At 55.3% G+C, this 17,200-nt stretch overlaps 1 protein-coding gene across 1 annotated transcript; it reads left to right on the top strand.

Moving 5' to 3' along the window:
- Positions 1 to 7,535: 7,535 nt before the first annotated feature.
- Positions 7,536 to 14,157, top strand: PPIF (peptidylprolyl isomerase F). Its single transcript, XM_032838869.1, has 6 exons — positions 7,536 to 7,789; positions 8,973 to 9,003; positions 9,519 to 9,607; positions 11,286 to 11,382; positions 11,916 to 11,991; positions 13,186 to 14,157. Exons 1-6 carry the CDS (start codon positions 7,586 to 7,588, stop codon positions 13,319 to 13,321), a joined length of 633 nt encoding a protein of 210 aa, XP_032694760.1. The 5' UTR covers positions 7,536 to 7,585; the 3' UTR covers positions 13,322 to 14,157.
- Positions 14,158 to 17,200: the final 3,043 nt, after the last annotated feature.

Here is a 17,200-nt window from a genome sequence, read left to right as displayed (position 1 = left end):
GCCGGCTCCTTTTCCCGTTGACTCTAGGCAGGGCTGTGCGAATACACTCAGGGCATGTCGCTCCCCTGTACTAGTGGAAACTGTTTCTGCAGGGCTGGAAGGCAATGGTAGATTCTTCAGGGCAGGGAGGCCCAGCCAGTGGTGGAGGACAGTGCAAGCTTTGGAGTCAGCTGGACCTAGGTTCAAATCCAGCTCAGTCATCTGGTGTCTGTGTGGCCTTGGGCATATCATAGGCTCCCTCTTGGGCTGGGAGCTGTCATCCATTCCATGGGGACCACAGCCTGTCCTCTGCAGAGTTATCCTAAGCACTAGATGGGATTGTGGATCTAAGTAACCAAGCACAGCGCCAGGCTAGCTGGAAGAAAGGCCACCTAGAGAGAATGACACCTGTTGTAATTCAACTGAGAGTTGCTGCTTGGAGCTCTGCCCCCCACCCAACTCTTGAAGAAAGACACACAGCCCAGCAGAACTGGGAAACATTTCAGACTCCTCACTAGTGTGACTTTGGACAAATCGCTTACCCTCCCTGGGTCCCCATTCCTTCATTTGTAAGCCAGGGATAACCTTCACTGTGCCGGGTCCTCCTGAGGACCGGGACGATGAACAGAAAGTGCTTAGCGGGGGCACCTGGGTGGCTCAGTGGGTTAAGCCTCTGCCTTCGGCTCGGGTCATGATCTCAGGGTCCTGAGATCGAGCCCTGCATTGGGCTCTCTGCTTGGCGGGGGGCCTGCTTCCACCCCCTCTCTCTGCTTACTTGTGATCTCTCTCTCTGTGTCAAATAAATAAAATTTTTTAAAGATTATATTTATTTATTTGACAGAGAGAGAGAGATCACAAGTAGGCAGAGAGGCAGGCAGAGAGAGAGGGGGAAGCAGGCTCCCCGCTGAGCAGGGAGCCCAACGTGGGGCTTGATCCCAGGACCCTGAAATCATGACCTGAGACGGAGGCAGAGGCTTAACCCACTGAGCCACCCAGGTGCCCCTCAAATAAATACATTTTTAAAAATCTTAAAAAAAAGAAAGAAAGAAAGTGCTTAGCGCAGAGCCCAGCACGGAGTCATAAAGTGAGGCACCGTCCCTTCCCAGAAGCCACAGAGATGCCAGGGCCAAACCCCTGCTCAGGCCCTCCCCCTGATGGCTTCCTCCCAGCTCCTCCTCTCTCGCAGCCTTCATCATGTGTACCTTCAGAGGAACAAGACAAAAACAGCCAGCCCACTGCACGAATTCACCAAGACAGGGCAGCTCTGTCTCCCGGGGTTGGTTCTTTCCAACGGTGCCCGCGAGGTCTCTGCCAAGAACAGCGGATGACACAAGTCTGCTAAGATGGCAGATCAATGATGGGCTGTGTGTGCAGCAACGGGATCCGAGCTGGCCTTAAAGGCCCCTAGCTGGGGGGTGTATTAGCTATCTGTTGCTGCATAGCAAATGATCCCAATATTGAGGGGCTTAAAGCAACAAAAATTCATCATCTCATAGTTTACAAGGTCAAATGTCCAAGTGTGGTTTAGTTGCATGCCTCTGGCCCAGAGTTTCTCAGGGGTTGTAATCGGGCCATTGGCTGGGGCCACAATCATCCCAAGGCTCCACTGGACTTGCAGGATCCGCTTCCAAGCTCACTCACAAGGCTGTTGGCAGGCTGCCCAAGGTCCACGTCCAGATCCCTCACAGAGTTGCTAGCCAGACTTGGTGGCTCACCTGGGGACCTCTATAAGCTGCCTGAGTGTCACAGTATGGCAGCCGGTGAGGAGAAAGAGAGAGAAAGCCCAAGGCAGAAAGCACGGCTGCTTTGTAACCCAGGCTTAGAAGGGGCATCCCATCACTTCTGCCATATTCTGTTTGCTGGGAGGGAGTCATTCGGTCCAGCTGACATGCAGGGTGAGGGGACCGCAGCAGGCTGGGCCAACTAGGGGAACACGGGGGGCCATCTTGGAGACGGCCTCCATGGGGGTGGGCATGGGGAAAAGGTAGAAAGAAGAAAAGAAAATCATAACTTTGTTTAGACAGTGGAAAGACCCCGAGCCCAGTGAGTCCGACTCAAATCCTGGCTGTTCTGTGTCACCCTGGGAGGCCTGCCATCCCGCTACTTACAGCTCCAGCCTCCTCTTCCATCAAGTGAGGTGACAGCTCAGCCCAGCCAGCCTCTTAGGCTGTTTTGTGAACCAAAGATGCAGTGGCCGTGAATACACTCAAGGAGGCCTCCAAACAGGACATACCAGTTGGCATAAGGATTGCACTATTAGATCATTAAGGGGAGTCTTGGGCAGACAGTAGTAAAAGCCCACTCATGGGGCATCTGGGTGGCTTAGTTGGTTAAGCATCTGACTCTTGATTTCATCTCAGGTCCTGATCTCAGGGTCCTGGAATCGAGCCCCAAGTTGAGCCCTGCGCTCCAGGTTCTCCCCCTTCTCTCCGTCTCCCCATGCTCACTTGCTCTCCATGTCTCTCTCAAAAAATAAACAAACAAACAAATAAAATCTTTTAAAAAAATCTCCACTCATAAAACTGCCATGGGCACACCTGAGGGTACATATCCACAGGGCCCAATATCATTCCCTCAAAATCATGCTTTCTGCCCTGACTCTGACTCCCACGTGGGCCTGGGCTAGGTGGGATGCATGCCTACATTCGTTCATTCATCAAGACCTGAGTATGTTCAAAGCCCTTCACCATGTCCTTCTCCTTAATATGGACAATTCTGTGACATGGGCATTATTAACCCCTCTTTACAGATGAGGACAGTGACGCTCCAAGAAGCCAAGACTGACCTCCCTGAGCTCACACAGCTACATGTGATTTGGTCCGAATGTTTCCTCCTGGGTCAGGCCACACTGACGCCCCCTCAGCTCTGGCCCCAGCCCCTGCCGAGCACGGCGCCTTGCTTCACTTGTGCACAGCACCAACCACTGTCCAAGAGCATCTTCCTTCTCCTTTTTTTTTTTTTTTTTAATGGTTGTTCTCTCTCTTCCCAGTGAAAACATAAGTTTACTTTTCTGTCCAATGACCACCATATTTCTAATCCCTGGAGAAAGTGGCAGGAGCTCAGCAGGGTGCAGAGCAAAGCTGGGGGGTGAATGAATGAAATAGGAAGCCAGGTTTCTACAGAGTTCTGCCTGTCTCAAAACCCACACTTTCAGGACCCGGGGCTGGCTGACAGTTACCCCTTCCCCCAGGGCCAGCCTCCACCGTCCTTCCCAACTTTTCCCCTTGGGGGCAGCTTCTTAGGAAGACTTCCTTGGCCCCCAGCGCTGTCCCCATCACCGTGGCTAGCAGATACATTCAGCAAGTGAGTTCCTTCCACTTCTTCCTGTGACCAGGTGGCTTGTGGTAGAGCCAAGCAGCTGGGGAGGGGATGGGTGGGGAGCCAGCCCTGCCTGCTGGTTGCCTCTCCCAGGGGCCCACACAACACACACAACCAACTTCTAAAGCCCAGCTGGACTCTGGAAAGGGGAGTTTCCCCAGACCCTCCTCTTGGGCCTCTTTCTGGTCACCGTGACTTCCACCCTCCTGGGCCTTAAGGGAAACCTCCCCTGCAGGCCTCTCCCTGCTTCCCGCCATGCTCTGGTTCACAGCATGGTCAGGAACAGACCCACCTGTGGTTCCTGGAAGCCAGTAGAGAGACACCGAAGCTTTTGTGCTGCTCCGTGAAGTCTGGGAATGGCACGGGGGAGTGCCCAGAGTGCAGCCTTCCCAGGGCCTGTGCGGGCGGGGTGGCTCGCTTTCTGAGCTCTCCGCCAAGGACTTCTCCTTCAGGTTCCCTGTCAGCCGGCCATGACAGATACTCTCCTGGACCCCAGCCCCCTCTAAAGGAACTAAGAGAAATGAAGTCCAAGGCACGTTGTCCCCGCGCCTGATACTGGCACTGATCATTCATGAAAATCCACCCCCTGCCCATAGCACTTCCCTCCCTGCCCCTTCAGGAAAGGTCTCCGGGACCACTGTTAACTTCATCCCTCATGACAGCCATGACAGGCACGCCTGCCACACACACGGGCTGCCTGGGAGAGGCTTGCCCAATAGCACTTAGAACCACCTGGCACCGTGAGTGCCTATCCCGGACTTTGTCCCGTATCTCCAGGGCAAATCTCAGGCTCGGCATATAACAGGTGCTTGGAAAACACGGCTGCCAACTGACTCTTGCAGAAGGGGTCCTGGCAACAGTGAAGAGAGGGGTTTGTCCACCATCCCGGTACTTCCAGGCTGTGTGACCATGGGCAGGTCCCTGTGCCTCTCTGAGCTTCAGTTCTCTCATCTGTACAGTGGAGATCAGAACTTGCAAAATGCTGGCCCAGAGGTCCTATCTATGTTGTGGATATGTTGTTTACAGCTCATTCAATGCTTATTCTAAAATTTGTTCCCAACACTTAAAAATGGGGAGATTTCCATAAAGCCCAAGATTTTCAGATTTTGTTGAAAAAAGAGAAGATCCACTGTACTGGGTCCATAGTCTCACGTACACAATTGGCTGGCCTGGGAAGCAGCTGCCCCTCTAACTGGGGTGTTTGGACATAGCACTGTCTCCCCTCACTCCCTAGAGACTTGCCTAGTATGTTTCACTGTGTATGTCACTGCCTGGCCCCCTAGGCGTCTGAATTTGTCACCCCTGAATGTCAGCATGACCTGTCTGTTCTTTGGCTCTATGATACCTAAAGGAATCCCACAGGATCCCCAGGTGACAAAAGCCATTAACATCCTGAATGAGAAGCCACTTTAGCCGAGTGGAGAGAAACTGCTGTTTCTGAGGATGACACAGAGTCTATAAATAGCCTCAGAGCCATCTGAGTGCTGACACCTGCCCAGTCTCACCTGGGCCGGGAGTCCTCGAGGGCTGGGCATGCTTCCGTTCAGGGCTCAGCCCAGGGACCGTCCCTCCTCCTGAAGCCGCTGAGGACAGTACAAGTAAGGATGACATCACAGCTCAGCCTGTGGGGAAGGTGGAAATTTCTTCGGCTTGAGCAGGAGGGAGTGATGACATTGATTTTCCAAAGAGGGTAGGAGTAACATGAGTGAATGAGGCTAGTTCTCAGTTTGGAGTCATAGGGATGGGGGCACTGCACCATCCATGGCTCCCCAGTGCTATCCAATAACGTTATACCTCAGCCTGGCCTTCAGGACCCTCTGTGATTTCCCCCTACCCACACCCCAGGCTTTCAGCTTATGGTCAATATTGCAGCCTTTCCTTGAAGGTACGCTGGGCTGCCTCTGGCTCATTTGCCCCTCTGGGGACATCTTTGTGTCTCTGCCCCCTCAAATGTGTTGTGTCCAGGCTGATCCCCCCAGGCAGAAACCATCTTCCCTGTCCCTTGAGTTCCACAGCCTCCTCTGGCTAACTCCTCAGCCTCTCTCTTGCTGTGTTGTCTGTCCCTGGATTGTCTCTCTTGCCCTCCCCACCCCATTCCCAGCTCCATGATGGCAGCGGGAAGGATCTGGCCTATGCAGTACACCCTTGCCCTGGGATCAGAGTCCTCCCAGCTCCAACCCTCCAGCCCCAGACAACTCACTCTCTTGTCTCTTAAGACTTTCCTTCCCCACCTGCAAAATGGAACTGCCAACCAGGCTATGGCTGGGAAGCAGATACACTAAGGGCCGGGGAAGGGCTCCAAGAGCTAAAGTGCTTGAGTGAATGAAGGCAGCTCTTCCCTGGGTTAGGGCTGCTCAGGTTTCGTTGGGGTGGGGGATAGACGGAGGCTTCCCCGCAGGAGCAGGCTTGAAGGACCACGGGGCACCATTAATCCACCTGGTGTAGCGAAGGGCTGTGTGAACTAAGGAACTGGAACCGACATGGGAGGTGGTTCCTCTCTTCCTCTTTCAAATCGACAGTACGCACTGATGCGGGGCTGGGGATCTGGGAAACTGTTGTGGGCCCCAGATGGGGCAGGGGGCAAGCCGACTCCCCATTCAGCCCTGCTCTACTTCAGGGCATGATAATCATGAGAAAGGAGGAGCCATTCCCCAGGACAGAGTGAGGCTCCATCCTGGGCTGGACCCTGGGGAGGCTCTGGGCTCCAAGATGCAGCTGGGCCATCACTGAGTGACCAGGCTTCTCCTGGGCCAGGAGAAGAGAAGCAGACTGTAAACTTCTAGGAAAGAGCCAAGGCCAGAATTCTAATGAGCCTAAGACATGCTGCTTTAACCTCACAAATTTACTCGGGCCAGCATTTTGCCGTCTTACCCCTTCCCAGGAGCTGATTCAGGTCTCAGTTCAAGCCCACACCCTAAGGTTCAGCCTCCACCCTCTTCTTGGGCCCCTTGGACCTCTGAGCCCCTGCAGCTGAGACCCACTGTTGTCGCAGCCCTAGACCTGAAGCGAAGACAGTCTAGACCCTGTCCATCACTGATGCTCATAGCACAGCACTTAACGGTCGACACACGCCCCTCTCTCTTGTTCATGTTACCCTTGAAACAGACCTGGGAAGAAGCAGAGTAAGGACTACCACCCCATCTTGATTCTCCAGTGGGGAAACTGAGGCTTAGAGGTCTGACAGGTGCAGGCTGACAGAGAAAGGTGCAGGGTGCTCCTAGCCCCAGGCAGTGCCTTCCTCACTCTGGGTCCTTGTTTCCCACCCGGAGAGCACAGGTGCTTGCTGAGATGCTCTGCCTGGGCCCCTATTATTTACCAACTGTGGACCCCCACCCCTACCACGCTTCCATGAAGCCCCTTAACACGTGGGGTAAATTCTCCTCACCAGGGTTCTCAGCTCCCCTTCTCTTTCTGCCTTACCTTTTCACTTTTCCTTGCATTCCCTGTGGAATCACCCCTGTACTGTGTGACCTGCAGGTGTGTTCTTGGGGTGACTGGGGTGGGAGGGAAGCCAGCAGCCAGCTGACCCTGTTGCTAGGGACCAGAACTGTCTGTCTATGGCATTGGGGAGGGGGCATCGGACCCAACCCCGTGGAGAGCTGGGGCCTGGCCAGAGCCCGCTGGGACCTGCTGAGTTCCAGTTGTGTGGGAAGACGATCTGGTGTCCAGAAGTGTCTGGAGAAAGGGCCAGACTAGGACTCGGAGGCCTGTGGTCAGCAGGGGAGGGGTCCCTGCCTGTGTCCTCCTGCACCTCTCACTCTTGTTCACCTCTCACCTCCACCTTCTTTGTCTCTCACCCACTGTCTCTCTTGATCTCTCCGTCTGCAGGGTCTATGGGTGGAGGGGAGGCCTATACAGGGGCTCAAACGGAGATTTTTGTTATATTCAAATAAAAACATATGGATGCCCTTATTTTGGAGTTAACCACGTTTTAGCATATTTCCCTCTCTCTGTTTTTAATCTGGGACGCTTACAAAATGGAACTGGCCCCCTTTTGCCAGGTCGTGTCTGCCCCTCAGGTCTCTGGTCCTTGGGGAACCGGTTGCAAGGAGCTCACGCTCCATCGCCCCAGCCGCCTGGCTGTGCCGCCCGCTACGGCCGCCAGGGGTCGCCCGCGAACAGGCCCGGAGGGGGCGGGCAGTGCGGGTGGGGGCGGGGCCTCAAGGCCGGCCCGACCAATAAAGACGGCGGCGCGGGGCCGTGGCTGACTCCAACCTCTGCGCGCGTAGCCGTCGCTTCCGCCGCCTCAGCTCCCGCCGCTGCTCTCCCGCCCCGACCCGCAGCCGCGATGCTGGCGCTGCGCTGCGGTCCCCGCCTGCTCGGCCTGCTCCCCGTCCCGCGCTCCGCGCCGCTGCGCCTCCCCGCGGCCCGCGCCTGCAGCAGCAGCAGCAGCGGCGGCGGCTCCCGCGACTCGTCCTCTTCCTCCCGGAACCCGCTCGTGTACCTGGACGTGGGCGCCGACGGGCAGCCGCTCGGCCGCGTGGTGCTGGAGGTGAGCGTACTGCACGGGGACGGGCCCGGCGCTGTGCCCAACTGGCTGGGAGACCTTGCTTCCCGCCCCTGGCCATGGCCTCAGTTTCCCCATCCCTAGAGGGGGGCATCAGATTGGTCTCTTACGGTATCCTCTCGGCACTTTGGAGTAGTGGAGGCGGGAGGGAGGGCAAGTGTGGAGGAGAAAGCTCAAGGTCAGGTCGTGGACTGTGGGATCCCGGCCCTGCTGGCTGGCCCCGAGGTCGGGGAGAGGTCCTGCGACCTCGCGGGGTCAGCGCCCAGACCCGGGAGCTCGAGGGCGGGTGTCCGGGGGCTCGAGGGTCCGGGCAGCGGGCTGGCGGGGTGCTCACGTGGCTGCCCTTGCGTAATGAGGTGTCCGGCCCCGCCCCCTCGGTGGGACTCACCCCGCCTCCCGGCGCTGGGGCAGGAGCAGAGGTGGTTTCAGGCCAGCCGGCCTCCTCTCCTGCCGGGCGGGCCTTGGGGGCTTCTACCCCCAGACGGACCCGGGCGGCCCCCCGCAAGTCGGGGTAGAGTGCCCAGGGGACCTGCATCCCAACTCCAACCCCGCCACGCTCTCGGACTCACAAAGTAAGAAACAAGTAGGGGGAACAAATGGGGAAGCTCAGGTGTGGCTCTCAAGCCAGACCCTCTTTTGAACAGAGGGACCTCTGGTAGGCCTCAGTTTCCCTTCTGGAAAATGGAGACCACTCTCCTTACTCCCCTTTATTTTGTGGTTTTGTGGCAGGGTGGCTTCTGAAGCTTGGACTCAAGAAGGCTGTTTGGATGGGGCTCTAGCCTCTCCTTACCCACCCACCCACTCCCCTGCCTTGAAGCCTGTTTCCCCTCTGTGCATTGAGCTTGGACTGGCACCTCTCCCGGCCCTGAGTCTCTGATGCTTGGGGTCAAGCTGTATAAGCTCTGCCAGCTTTGATCCTAGAAGTAGGCCAGGATGGCACTGTCATGTCTTCTGATAGCTAGGGAAACCGAGGCTGCCTCCTCCCAGCCTGGGTTCAGGAAACAACTGGCGGAGATGATAGCTGCCTAGGCTGCCTCTTGCTGAGGGCTGGGAGCCCCGCAAGTGGATGGGGCTCCTTGGCCGCTGTGGGGGTTGGTTGGTGAGGAGGTTTCTTCTCTCACCTACTTCTGGACTGACCATCTTCTCTTGGCCCCTTCCCTCCCCACAGCTGAAGGCAGATGTCGTCCCAAAAACAGCAGGTAAGACGGGACTTGGGGCCTTCTGAGTCTGGTCTAGATGGAAGAGAGAGGGGCCAGGCCAGATGCGTGGGATGGTGAGAGGAGTTGGGGCACCAAGACCCACGACCAGATGAGAGTTCCACATGAGGCTCAGCTGCTGGGTAACCCTGTGGCAACTTTCTGTCCCTCTCTGAGCCTCGGTGTTGGCCCTGCCCACCAGTCCAGTATAGCCTTATGTAAATTTCCACCGGGACCCCTTCCTCCCTCCTGGTGCCTGGTGGGGCAGTGGCTGCATGGCCTAGGGATTCCCTGCCAGGAGCCTGTGCTCTTGTCACAGTGCTTGGACACCGGGACACTGAGCTGTGAGAAGGTGACCTGCCCTGGGTAGCACAGCCAGAACAGACCCGGGGAGCAGGCTTGGGGTCTTTCCACCCCCTGTTCACCTCCTGGGGGGTAAAAGGGTGCAGGCTTGAACGAGTTGTGACCCTGGAGTTGAGGCCTGGCCCTGCTGATCTCTGTCTTCCTTCAACCCTCAGAGAACTTTAGAGCCCTGTGTACTGGGGAGAAAGGCTTTGGCTACAAAGGCTCTACTTTCCACAGAGTGATTCCATCCTTCATGTGTCAGGTACAGCAGCCCTGTCTGCCTCACTTCCCTGTCGGTGGGTGGGGGGGACAGCAGGGGCCACCTTATAGGGTGGTTGTGAGATACTGAATGGAGAGGACGCATTACCCTCTTGGCCTGTCTTCTCACTCAGAGAGGGTGGAGTGGGTTGGGTGGCCCCGGCGGTTGAGCAACGGAGCCAGGGGCAGGATGGGCTGGTGGGAACCGGCATTGAGATCCAGCTGTGCACGGGGGCGGGGAGTAGATCTTCAGGCTTTGCAGGATCAGCGTATTTAGGCCGTCTCCGGCCACGTCCCCGTGTGTCCCACTGAGTGCTTGGCGTGGGAGGTTGGGAGGGAGGGAGGGAGACGGCTCCAACAAGAACGCACGGGTCTGGACTCGGAGCTTCTCCTTTAGAGCGGGGCATCTTTCTTGGTTAAATGAATGTTCTTTAGTCATGTGTGCTGCCTGTTTTTTCAAAAACCTCAGTAAGGCTGTGTCAGAAGTTTTGGGATAGAGGAGGACAGCAAGAACTTCCCAGGGTCAGGACCCCAGCTGTGCTGGGGGTTGTCCTCTGTTAGATCAGGCCCCGTAAGACAGGGGTTGGTGTCTTGAGGCCAGCAGGCCATAGAGGCAGGGACACGAGTGTCATGAGCTCTTTGAAGTCCTTCCCACCCAGAGTTCTCTGCCCCATTCCCTCCACTCCTCCCTGGGGCTGTCATCCTCTGCGGTGAGTGGCAGTGGGTTGGGGCTGGGCCTGCTGACGTGTCCAATGTGATGACTGCAGGGACGGGAAGGGAGGTTGTGGCTGTGGGACATGCCTGGCTAGGCCTGTGGCTCTCTGCCGCCGAGGCCCTCCCAGCTCTGCCTGAGGGAGGCAGTGGATGAAGAAGAAGCTGAAGGGACTGTCCTGAGCCGGGCGAGGGTCTTCCTCTGAACAGCAGCTGGCAGGAGCGGGCCCTTCCAAGGCTGGAGGGCTCTCTGAGGCATGAGTTGGTGGCACGGGAGGCTGAGGCCAGGGTTTTGAATCATCCTGTCTGGGGACACCTTACTGGCATTTGTAGGTGCTTAGGTCAGGCTGGTCGGGTTCTCTCTCTCACCTGAGGGTCATATCTCAGGAAGATAGCCGTGAGTCCTTGGCCAGGGCCCGGGCTCTTCTGGCCACCGCTCCCTTGGAAACCTCGGGCAAGCTGTGAGGAGGGATGCCAGACCCGGGGGGACTCCGTCCTGGGTCTGCAAGGTGTAGGGAGGCCGCGAGGCCTGGTGATGCGGGAGAAGGGGGGCTCAGCATAGGGAATTGGCTCTGGGCCAGCTGCTGCTCCACCCCCCACCCTCCCCCGACCAGACTTGGGAACACGGACTCCCTGGTCACCTCCTTGTCTCCCCTCCAAGAGCTGTAGGTAGAAAATTCTAGGTCACTATCTACAGATCATCACAGAATAGCTATTAGATCCTTTGAGAGTCTTTTAAAAAACCTGCCCAAATTAAAAAGTGGATCATTTGGAAGGTAGGGTAGTGATTAATGGCAGAAAACATTGAAGCTAGGAGTCCGGACATCTTTGGATGTTTTCTGACCCCTTGGCCTGCGGGGCTTCTGGCTGGGGAGGCCCCAAGTGGGTTGGGGGCCATGTCCCTGCGCCGCGGCAGCCTTCTCCTGCCAGCGCTGGTGGTTGGCTGCTCAGAAGGTGCTCTGTGCTCGCAGGCGGGAGACTTCACCAATCACAATGGCACTGGGGGCAAGTCCATTTATGGAAGCCGCTTTCCTGATGAGAACTTCACACTGAAGCATGTGGGACCAGGTGAGTGGGGGCCACCATTCCCTGTTCTGAGTGCCCTGAGCTCTGGCCCGGCTGCTGGCCTGCCTACCCAGCCCACCATGCCCACCACGGTTGGGTGGCCGGGTCCGATTTCCCGATACCCAGCGATGCCCCTTCCCTCCTTCAGCACTCTGGGTTGGAGTGTTGGTTTTCCTGGAGCTTTGTCGTGCTGAGCTCTCCGTTTAAAAACAAGTCTTTCTTTGAGAAGCTGGGGAGAAAGCCTTTCAATAAAACCCAGTGTTGTGTCACGTTTAAGACCCAGGATGCAGTGCGCCAAACTCCCATGCTGGCTCTGCCGCGGAGAGCTTCCACAAGGCCCTGTCCTTCCTGTGGCAGCACAGGGGGGACGGGCCCCGGGGAGCCAGTCGTCCTCTGGGCCCTGCTTGTCCTCTTCAAGCTCCAGGACCATCAGACCCCAGTGTCCTTGCTATGCTGGAAACTGTCTGCTCTTGTGAATGGTTCCCCAGTGAGGGGCCTCCTGGGGCAGCCTGGCTCACTCCTGCCTGTTTCTCTAGGTGTCCTGTCTATGGCGAACGCAGGCCCCAACACCAACGGCTCCCAGTTCTTCATCTGCACCATAAAGACAGACTGGTGAGTTCCTTGCCCCAGGCTCCACATGAGGGCTGGCCTTGCAGCCAGAAGAGGGTTTGTGTGCTTCCGGGGAAGGGTAGCATGAGGCTGGACCATGCTCTGGGGCGGCAGCCCTCCGCTGGGATGTGTGTCCCTATGAGAGAAGGTAAAATTCATGAAAGGACTGAGGGGGAATTTGGGTTGTTCTTAGAACTGTGTCTGTGTTAGGCTTCTGTTTGCTGTCAGTTGGAATTTCCTTCATGTGTTGTGCCAAAGGACTTGTACCACATCCGTCTGGGACATACTGCAGAACTCACGGGCCTCAAGGTGGCCTGTGGTGGAAGCCTATTTGCTTGGTTTAACCTGTTGTTTCCCGGCTTGCCTTGAGCTTGGAATGCACCATGGAGGTCTGTGGCCCACGTGCCTGTGGATTTTAGGGGTGTCTTCCCTGGTCGCTGTCCCACTACCTAATAAGTTCCTCTGCCCAGAGTTCCCTGCATCCTAGCCCTGAGGCATATGGGGTTGAGGGGACATTAGCTGGCCAAGAGCTAAGACTTCACAAAGCCCATTTCCTAGGACTTTAGAGAGACCTGAGTGATAGATTGGTCCTGGTTGTCTCTAGCCCCCAGGCCAGAAGGGACACAGATGTCAGGGCTGGGCAGGTGCCTGCTGGCTCTGCCTGCCCTCTGCTATTTCCATGGAACCTCTGATGGGTCCTGCAGTTCTGCCCCAGGTGGTAACCAGTGTTGGCCTTGCTGGCACTGGACTAAGGGGCTGTTTAGATTCTTGAAAGTCTCTCAGATGGAGAGAGCCACACGTGGTGTCTTGGCTCTTACCTTGTCACTCGTGACCATTAAGATTGTTCCATTTACACGGACTTCTTATTTTCTGGGAGGAGTTTAACACCCTGTTATCTCCCTGTGCAGAACAAGAATAATTCACTTTTCGTAGATGAGGTTACCAGGATTCAGGTTAAGTGGCCCAGGACAAGGTCACGCAGCAGAGGAGGCAGCACAGGCCCCAGAAGGGAGAGACCCTCTGGTCTGTTTGGGGGCGCTCAGCAAGGCCTCGTACCAGAGCTGTGAGGGCAGGGTCCAGATTTTCTGTGTAGGTCCCTTTCAGAATTGCCATCTCTGCTAAATAGTTCCACGACCAGGTGACCATGACATTGGGTGACATTGCACTACTCTTACTCTTACCTGGCTCGACTCACAGGTTGGACGGCAAACATGTCGTGTTTGGCCACGTTAAAGAGGGAATGGATGTCGTGAAGAAAATAGAATCTTTCGGTTCCAGGAGTGGGAAAACGTCTAAGAAGATCGTCATCACGGACTGTGGCCAATTGAGCTAACTGCCCACGGCCATGGCCACGGCCACGGGGCGCTAGGCCGGTAGTAGCTGCACTCATGTTGACTAACCTAGGTGGCCACCTCAGGCGCCAGCAGCGGTGCCCCGTCCGGGTGCCTGTGCGCCTTCCACCATCACTATGTGCTGGAGCGAGACCTCTCCTGAGCGTCAGATCTCCACCAGGCCCGCCATGCTGCTTCCCCAGCGTCCGCCCTCCCTCACCGCCCCATTTCTGGACACCCATCACGGATGTGATATCACCACTCCTCATCCGGCCAGCCCAAGGTCACCCGTGCCTTGGACATTGGGGTGGTGATGGCTTAGCTTCAGGGACAGGTTGCTGCCCTTTCCTCGACTGAGGCGGGAAGGCCAGCTGTTGCAAAAGGGCCATTATGTCTCTTCTAATTGAAATAATTTAATTAACAAGATTGCCTAGAGACGAAGCTGTGACACTAACTGCCCTGTGCTGTGGCAGGACCCCAGTTGGTGGCTGAAGCCACGGAACCCCAGATCTTGGCCTTTGGAACACGATTGGGGCTTTAGTGAAGGGGCCACAGCCACAGCACTTATCCCAGCCACTGTGAATCCTGTTGGTTTGCTGCTGTGGTTTTGAGGGGAGTCCATGGGGGCAGATGCAGACGAACCCGGGAACAAACCCACCGTGAACTGTGCCCAGTCCGTGAGTTGGTGAAGAATGGAAGTGGCCCGGACATGTCTTTTCTGGAGGGCTTTGATTTTTCTGTGGTTAATAAATTGACTGATTTTGTATGTAATACACTTGTGGGACATTTATTTGTGTTTACTTGAAATGTGAAAATAAATCCTATTTTCTGTAGAAGACTGTCTGGTGTCTGGTGGTTTTAGGAAGCAGGGTTTACAGCTCAAGTATTTGGACCCAGTCTTTACTGAGTTACCACACACACATCTGGGCTACCCTGAGGGTTTTTACTTGGACCATCTCATTTAATCACTCCAGCAACCAAGGATGGTGCTCTTATCCTCAGAGATGAGATGGGCCCAGACAAGATATCTTAGAACCCATAGCCTGGCTGTGAGCACTGGCTGACCCCCCACCTGCCAGAATCCCAGCTCCACCTCTTGGTGACCCCGAGTCTGTTTTCCTCAGCTGCATAATGGGATAGCAGTAATGCCTGGCTCACAAGGTGGAGAGAGGCCAAGGTGATCCGTGCAAAGTGCTTATCGTGGGGCCTGGCCCATCATTTTAATGGGTGCTCTGGAGTGACAGTTGATGACATTTCCCATGTCAGAGTCTTAGAGAGGGATCTGTGATCATCAGAAGTTAGGTGTGGAGTTGACTATCCTAGATTTGCTGCTTACATTTGGAATTCTAGATGATTCTGAGGTGATGGGGAAGGCAGACTGGGGAGTGGGAGGGCAGGCCAGCGATGGCAGTCCAAGTAGTAGAATCATTGCATTCTGTTCACAATATGAACAGAGTTATTTCACGTTGGGGTTCCCAGGGTCCGGTTATGTGTGCTTCCTGTCATTCTGAGGTCACAGTGGCTGGAGTCGGGCCGTTTGGAGTCCTGGAGGGTTTCCATGAGGGCAGTTTCCAGAGCTCAGTTGCAAGGACTAGGAGCCCAGCTAGACTAGTACTTTTTAAACAATTCTTAAGAGCTGTAGGGTCCTCAGAACAATCAGATACCCTCTTTTTTCTTACTGGAGCTCTACAAGGGGTTTCATTTGAAGAGAGGGATCTTGAACCCAACAGTAATCATGATAATGGTGATAATAATTGGTAATTAATCATCCAGTCCAACATTTTATAGATGGGAGAACTGAGACCCCAGCGGGGTCACCATGGCCCCAGGCAACCCTGCGAGTTGGTTGGCAGAACGGGCTTAGAACCTCGGAAACGCCAATCCAGAGGGCTCCCTGTGGGGGCCTCCCCCAATGCCCCTTGGTCCTCTGATCCCCACATTCAGAGCTCATGATTTCTGAGGTCAGAGCCACAACTTCTGTCCCTGTGGAGTTTTCTCCTGACCTCTGGGACCCTAGGGAAACAGTGGTGCTGGTGGCAAGCGTGAGGGGCCTCCCCTCAAGTTGCGACCAGTCAACCCCATGGTGATTTCTGAGGCGTTTTGGTCACAGAGCCCGTGGGGCTTGTGTTGACCCCACAGAGCCTTTCCTTTTCCATGAGCACAGAGTGTGTGTTTGTGTGTGTGTGTGTGTGTGTGTGTGTGTGTGTGTGTCCCTCCAGAGGAGTGCGGTGTGGCACAGGGGACTGGAATGCAAGAACTGCCTAAACTCGGAGTTTCCTGAAGATGGGGCCCCTCACTCCACTCTCCAGTTCTTTCCTAAGCACCCTGCTCGGGGGCCTGGGGCTGGTCTTACTGGATCAAGCAGGAGCCTGATACACAGATAAGAGGGTGACTTATTGGCACGCGGCACCTAACGCATGAAAGAAGCAGTGAGTCACACACATGCTCTCAGATATGATCCCGTGATGTCATGGGAGCCCGGTGTGTAAACATCTGAAATATCGTTTTTCTGAGGTAACATCTGACAAGCTTTTCAAAATGACTTCGCTGAGGTATGGTTTGCATATAACAGAGCTCACATATTTGAAGTGTACAGCTCCATCCCTTTTGACAAATTCACACACCAGATGAAGTTGTAGAACATTTCTCTCTCTCCAGCATCGTCCCTATGTGCCTTCCGGGGCTGCCACTGAGTCCTGTCACCATGCGTGCCTCTTGCCTATTCTGGGACTTGGTATATATGGAGTCATGGAAGATTTGCTTTCTGCGTCTGACTCCCTTCATGGAGCACGTGTGAGAATGTGGGGAATTTAACACACTTCTGAACTCTAGCATGTTGCTCCATGAAAAGGAATGTCTGTGAATATTTCCCAGGAGTCCTGGGGGGTGGTAACGCATGAAGAGTCCTGGGCCACACCTGAGACCTATTGAATACAGATCTCCATGGGTAGGATCTAGGAATCTGAATTTTAAAACAATAGTTCGAAGGTTTGAGAATTTGAGCACAGGCCAGGGTGGGCGAGACTCAAAAGGAAACCACTAGACCACTAGTGTCCTTGGTTGCTTCTGGAAACACTTTTTGCTGGAAGCTCTGGGAATCTGGAGCAAGCCCTCCACTTTCAGAAAGTGCCTTGTGACTGTGGGATGGTGAGGCCGGGCCACCTGTCCAGCCCAAGCATTGTGGGCCACTGCTCTTCCTAGGGCTAGCAAACATGGCTTCCTAAGGCCTCAGGGCAGTGAGGTGCCTTTGAGGGGTGGACCTCTGTGTGGTGGCCTCAGCTCTTCCTTTGTCATCAAGAGAAAGGTCCGGCTTATGTGGGTTCAGACTGGACAACATTTCTCAATGAGTGGCTTCTGGAAGCCAGAAGTCAGCTGGGTGTCCAGGCCACTGGAACAGGGCGGATAGAGAAAGTCTTGGCACCACCGAGCCTCCCAGATCAGTCTCAGCCTTATGACGCTGTCCAGAATTATGATGGTACTATTATTATTATTGTAACACTATGATGGTTAATTTTATGTGTCAGTTTGAATGAGCCATGGGGGACCCAGACGTTGGGTCAAGCATTATTCTGGATGTGTCTGTGAGGGTGTTTCTGAAGGGGATTAACTTTCCAGTTGGTGGGTGGGGCTCATCCAGTTGGTTAAAGACCAGAATAGAACCAAAGGCTGAGTAAGAAGAACTCCTACCTAATTGTGCTGGAATGTCAGCCTTCTGCCCCCCAACCGAAACATCTGCTCTTCTTGGGGCTCCAGTATGCTGGCTGTTGGAGTGGAGCTTCCACACATCGGTGCTCCTGGTTTCCAGGCCTTCAGACTTGGACTGGAGCTACACCAACGGCTCTTCGGGGTTCCCAGCTTGCCAGCTGCAGATCTTGGAACTC

Source organism: Lontra canadensis, unplaced genomic scaffold, assembly GCF_010015895.1.
Source record: "Lontra canadensis isolate GAN:19392208 unplaced genomic scaffold, GSC_riverotter_1.0 scaffold3, whole genome shotgun sequence".
Classification (NCBI taxonomy): Eukaryota; Metazoa; Chordata; class Mammalia; order Carnivora; family Mustelidae; genus Lontra; species Lontra canadensis.
This window is presented reverse-complemented; position numbering and strand designations above follow the sequence as displayed.

What these genes read in the sequence shown, in the direction of transcription:
- PPIF (XM_032838869.1), top strand. Translation starts at nt 7,586, where the DNA reads ATGCTGGCGCTGCGCTGCGGTCCCCGCCTGCTCGGCCTGCTCCCCGTC. An exon ending in TTCCATCCTTCATGTGTCAG is followed by an intron (nt 9,608 to 11,285) that starts GTACAGCAGCCC and finishes CTGTGCTCGCAG; the next exon opens with GCGGGAGACTTCACCAATCA. An exon ending in TGCACCATAAAGACAGACTG is followed by an intron (nt 11,992 to 13,185) that starts GTGAGTTCCTTG and finishes CTCGACTCACAG; the next exon opens with GTTGGACGGCAAACATGTCG.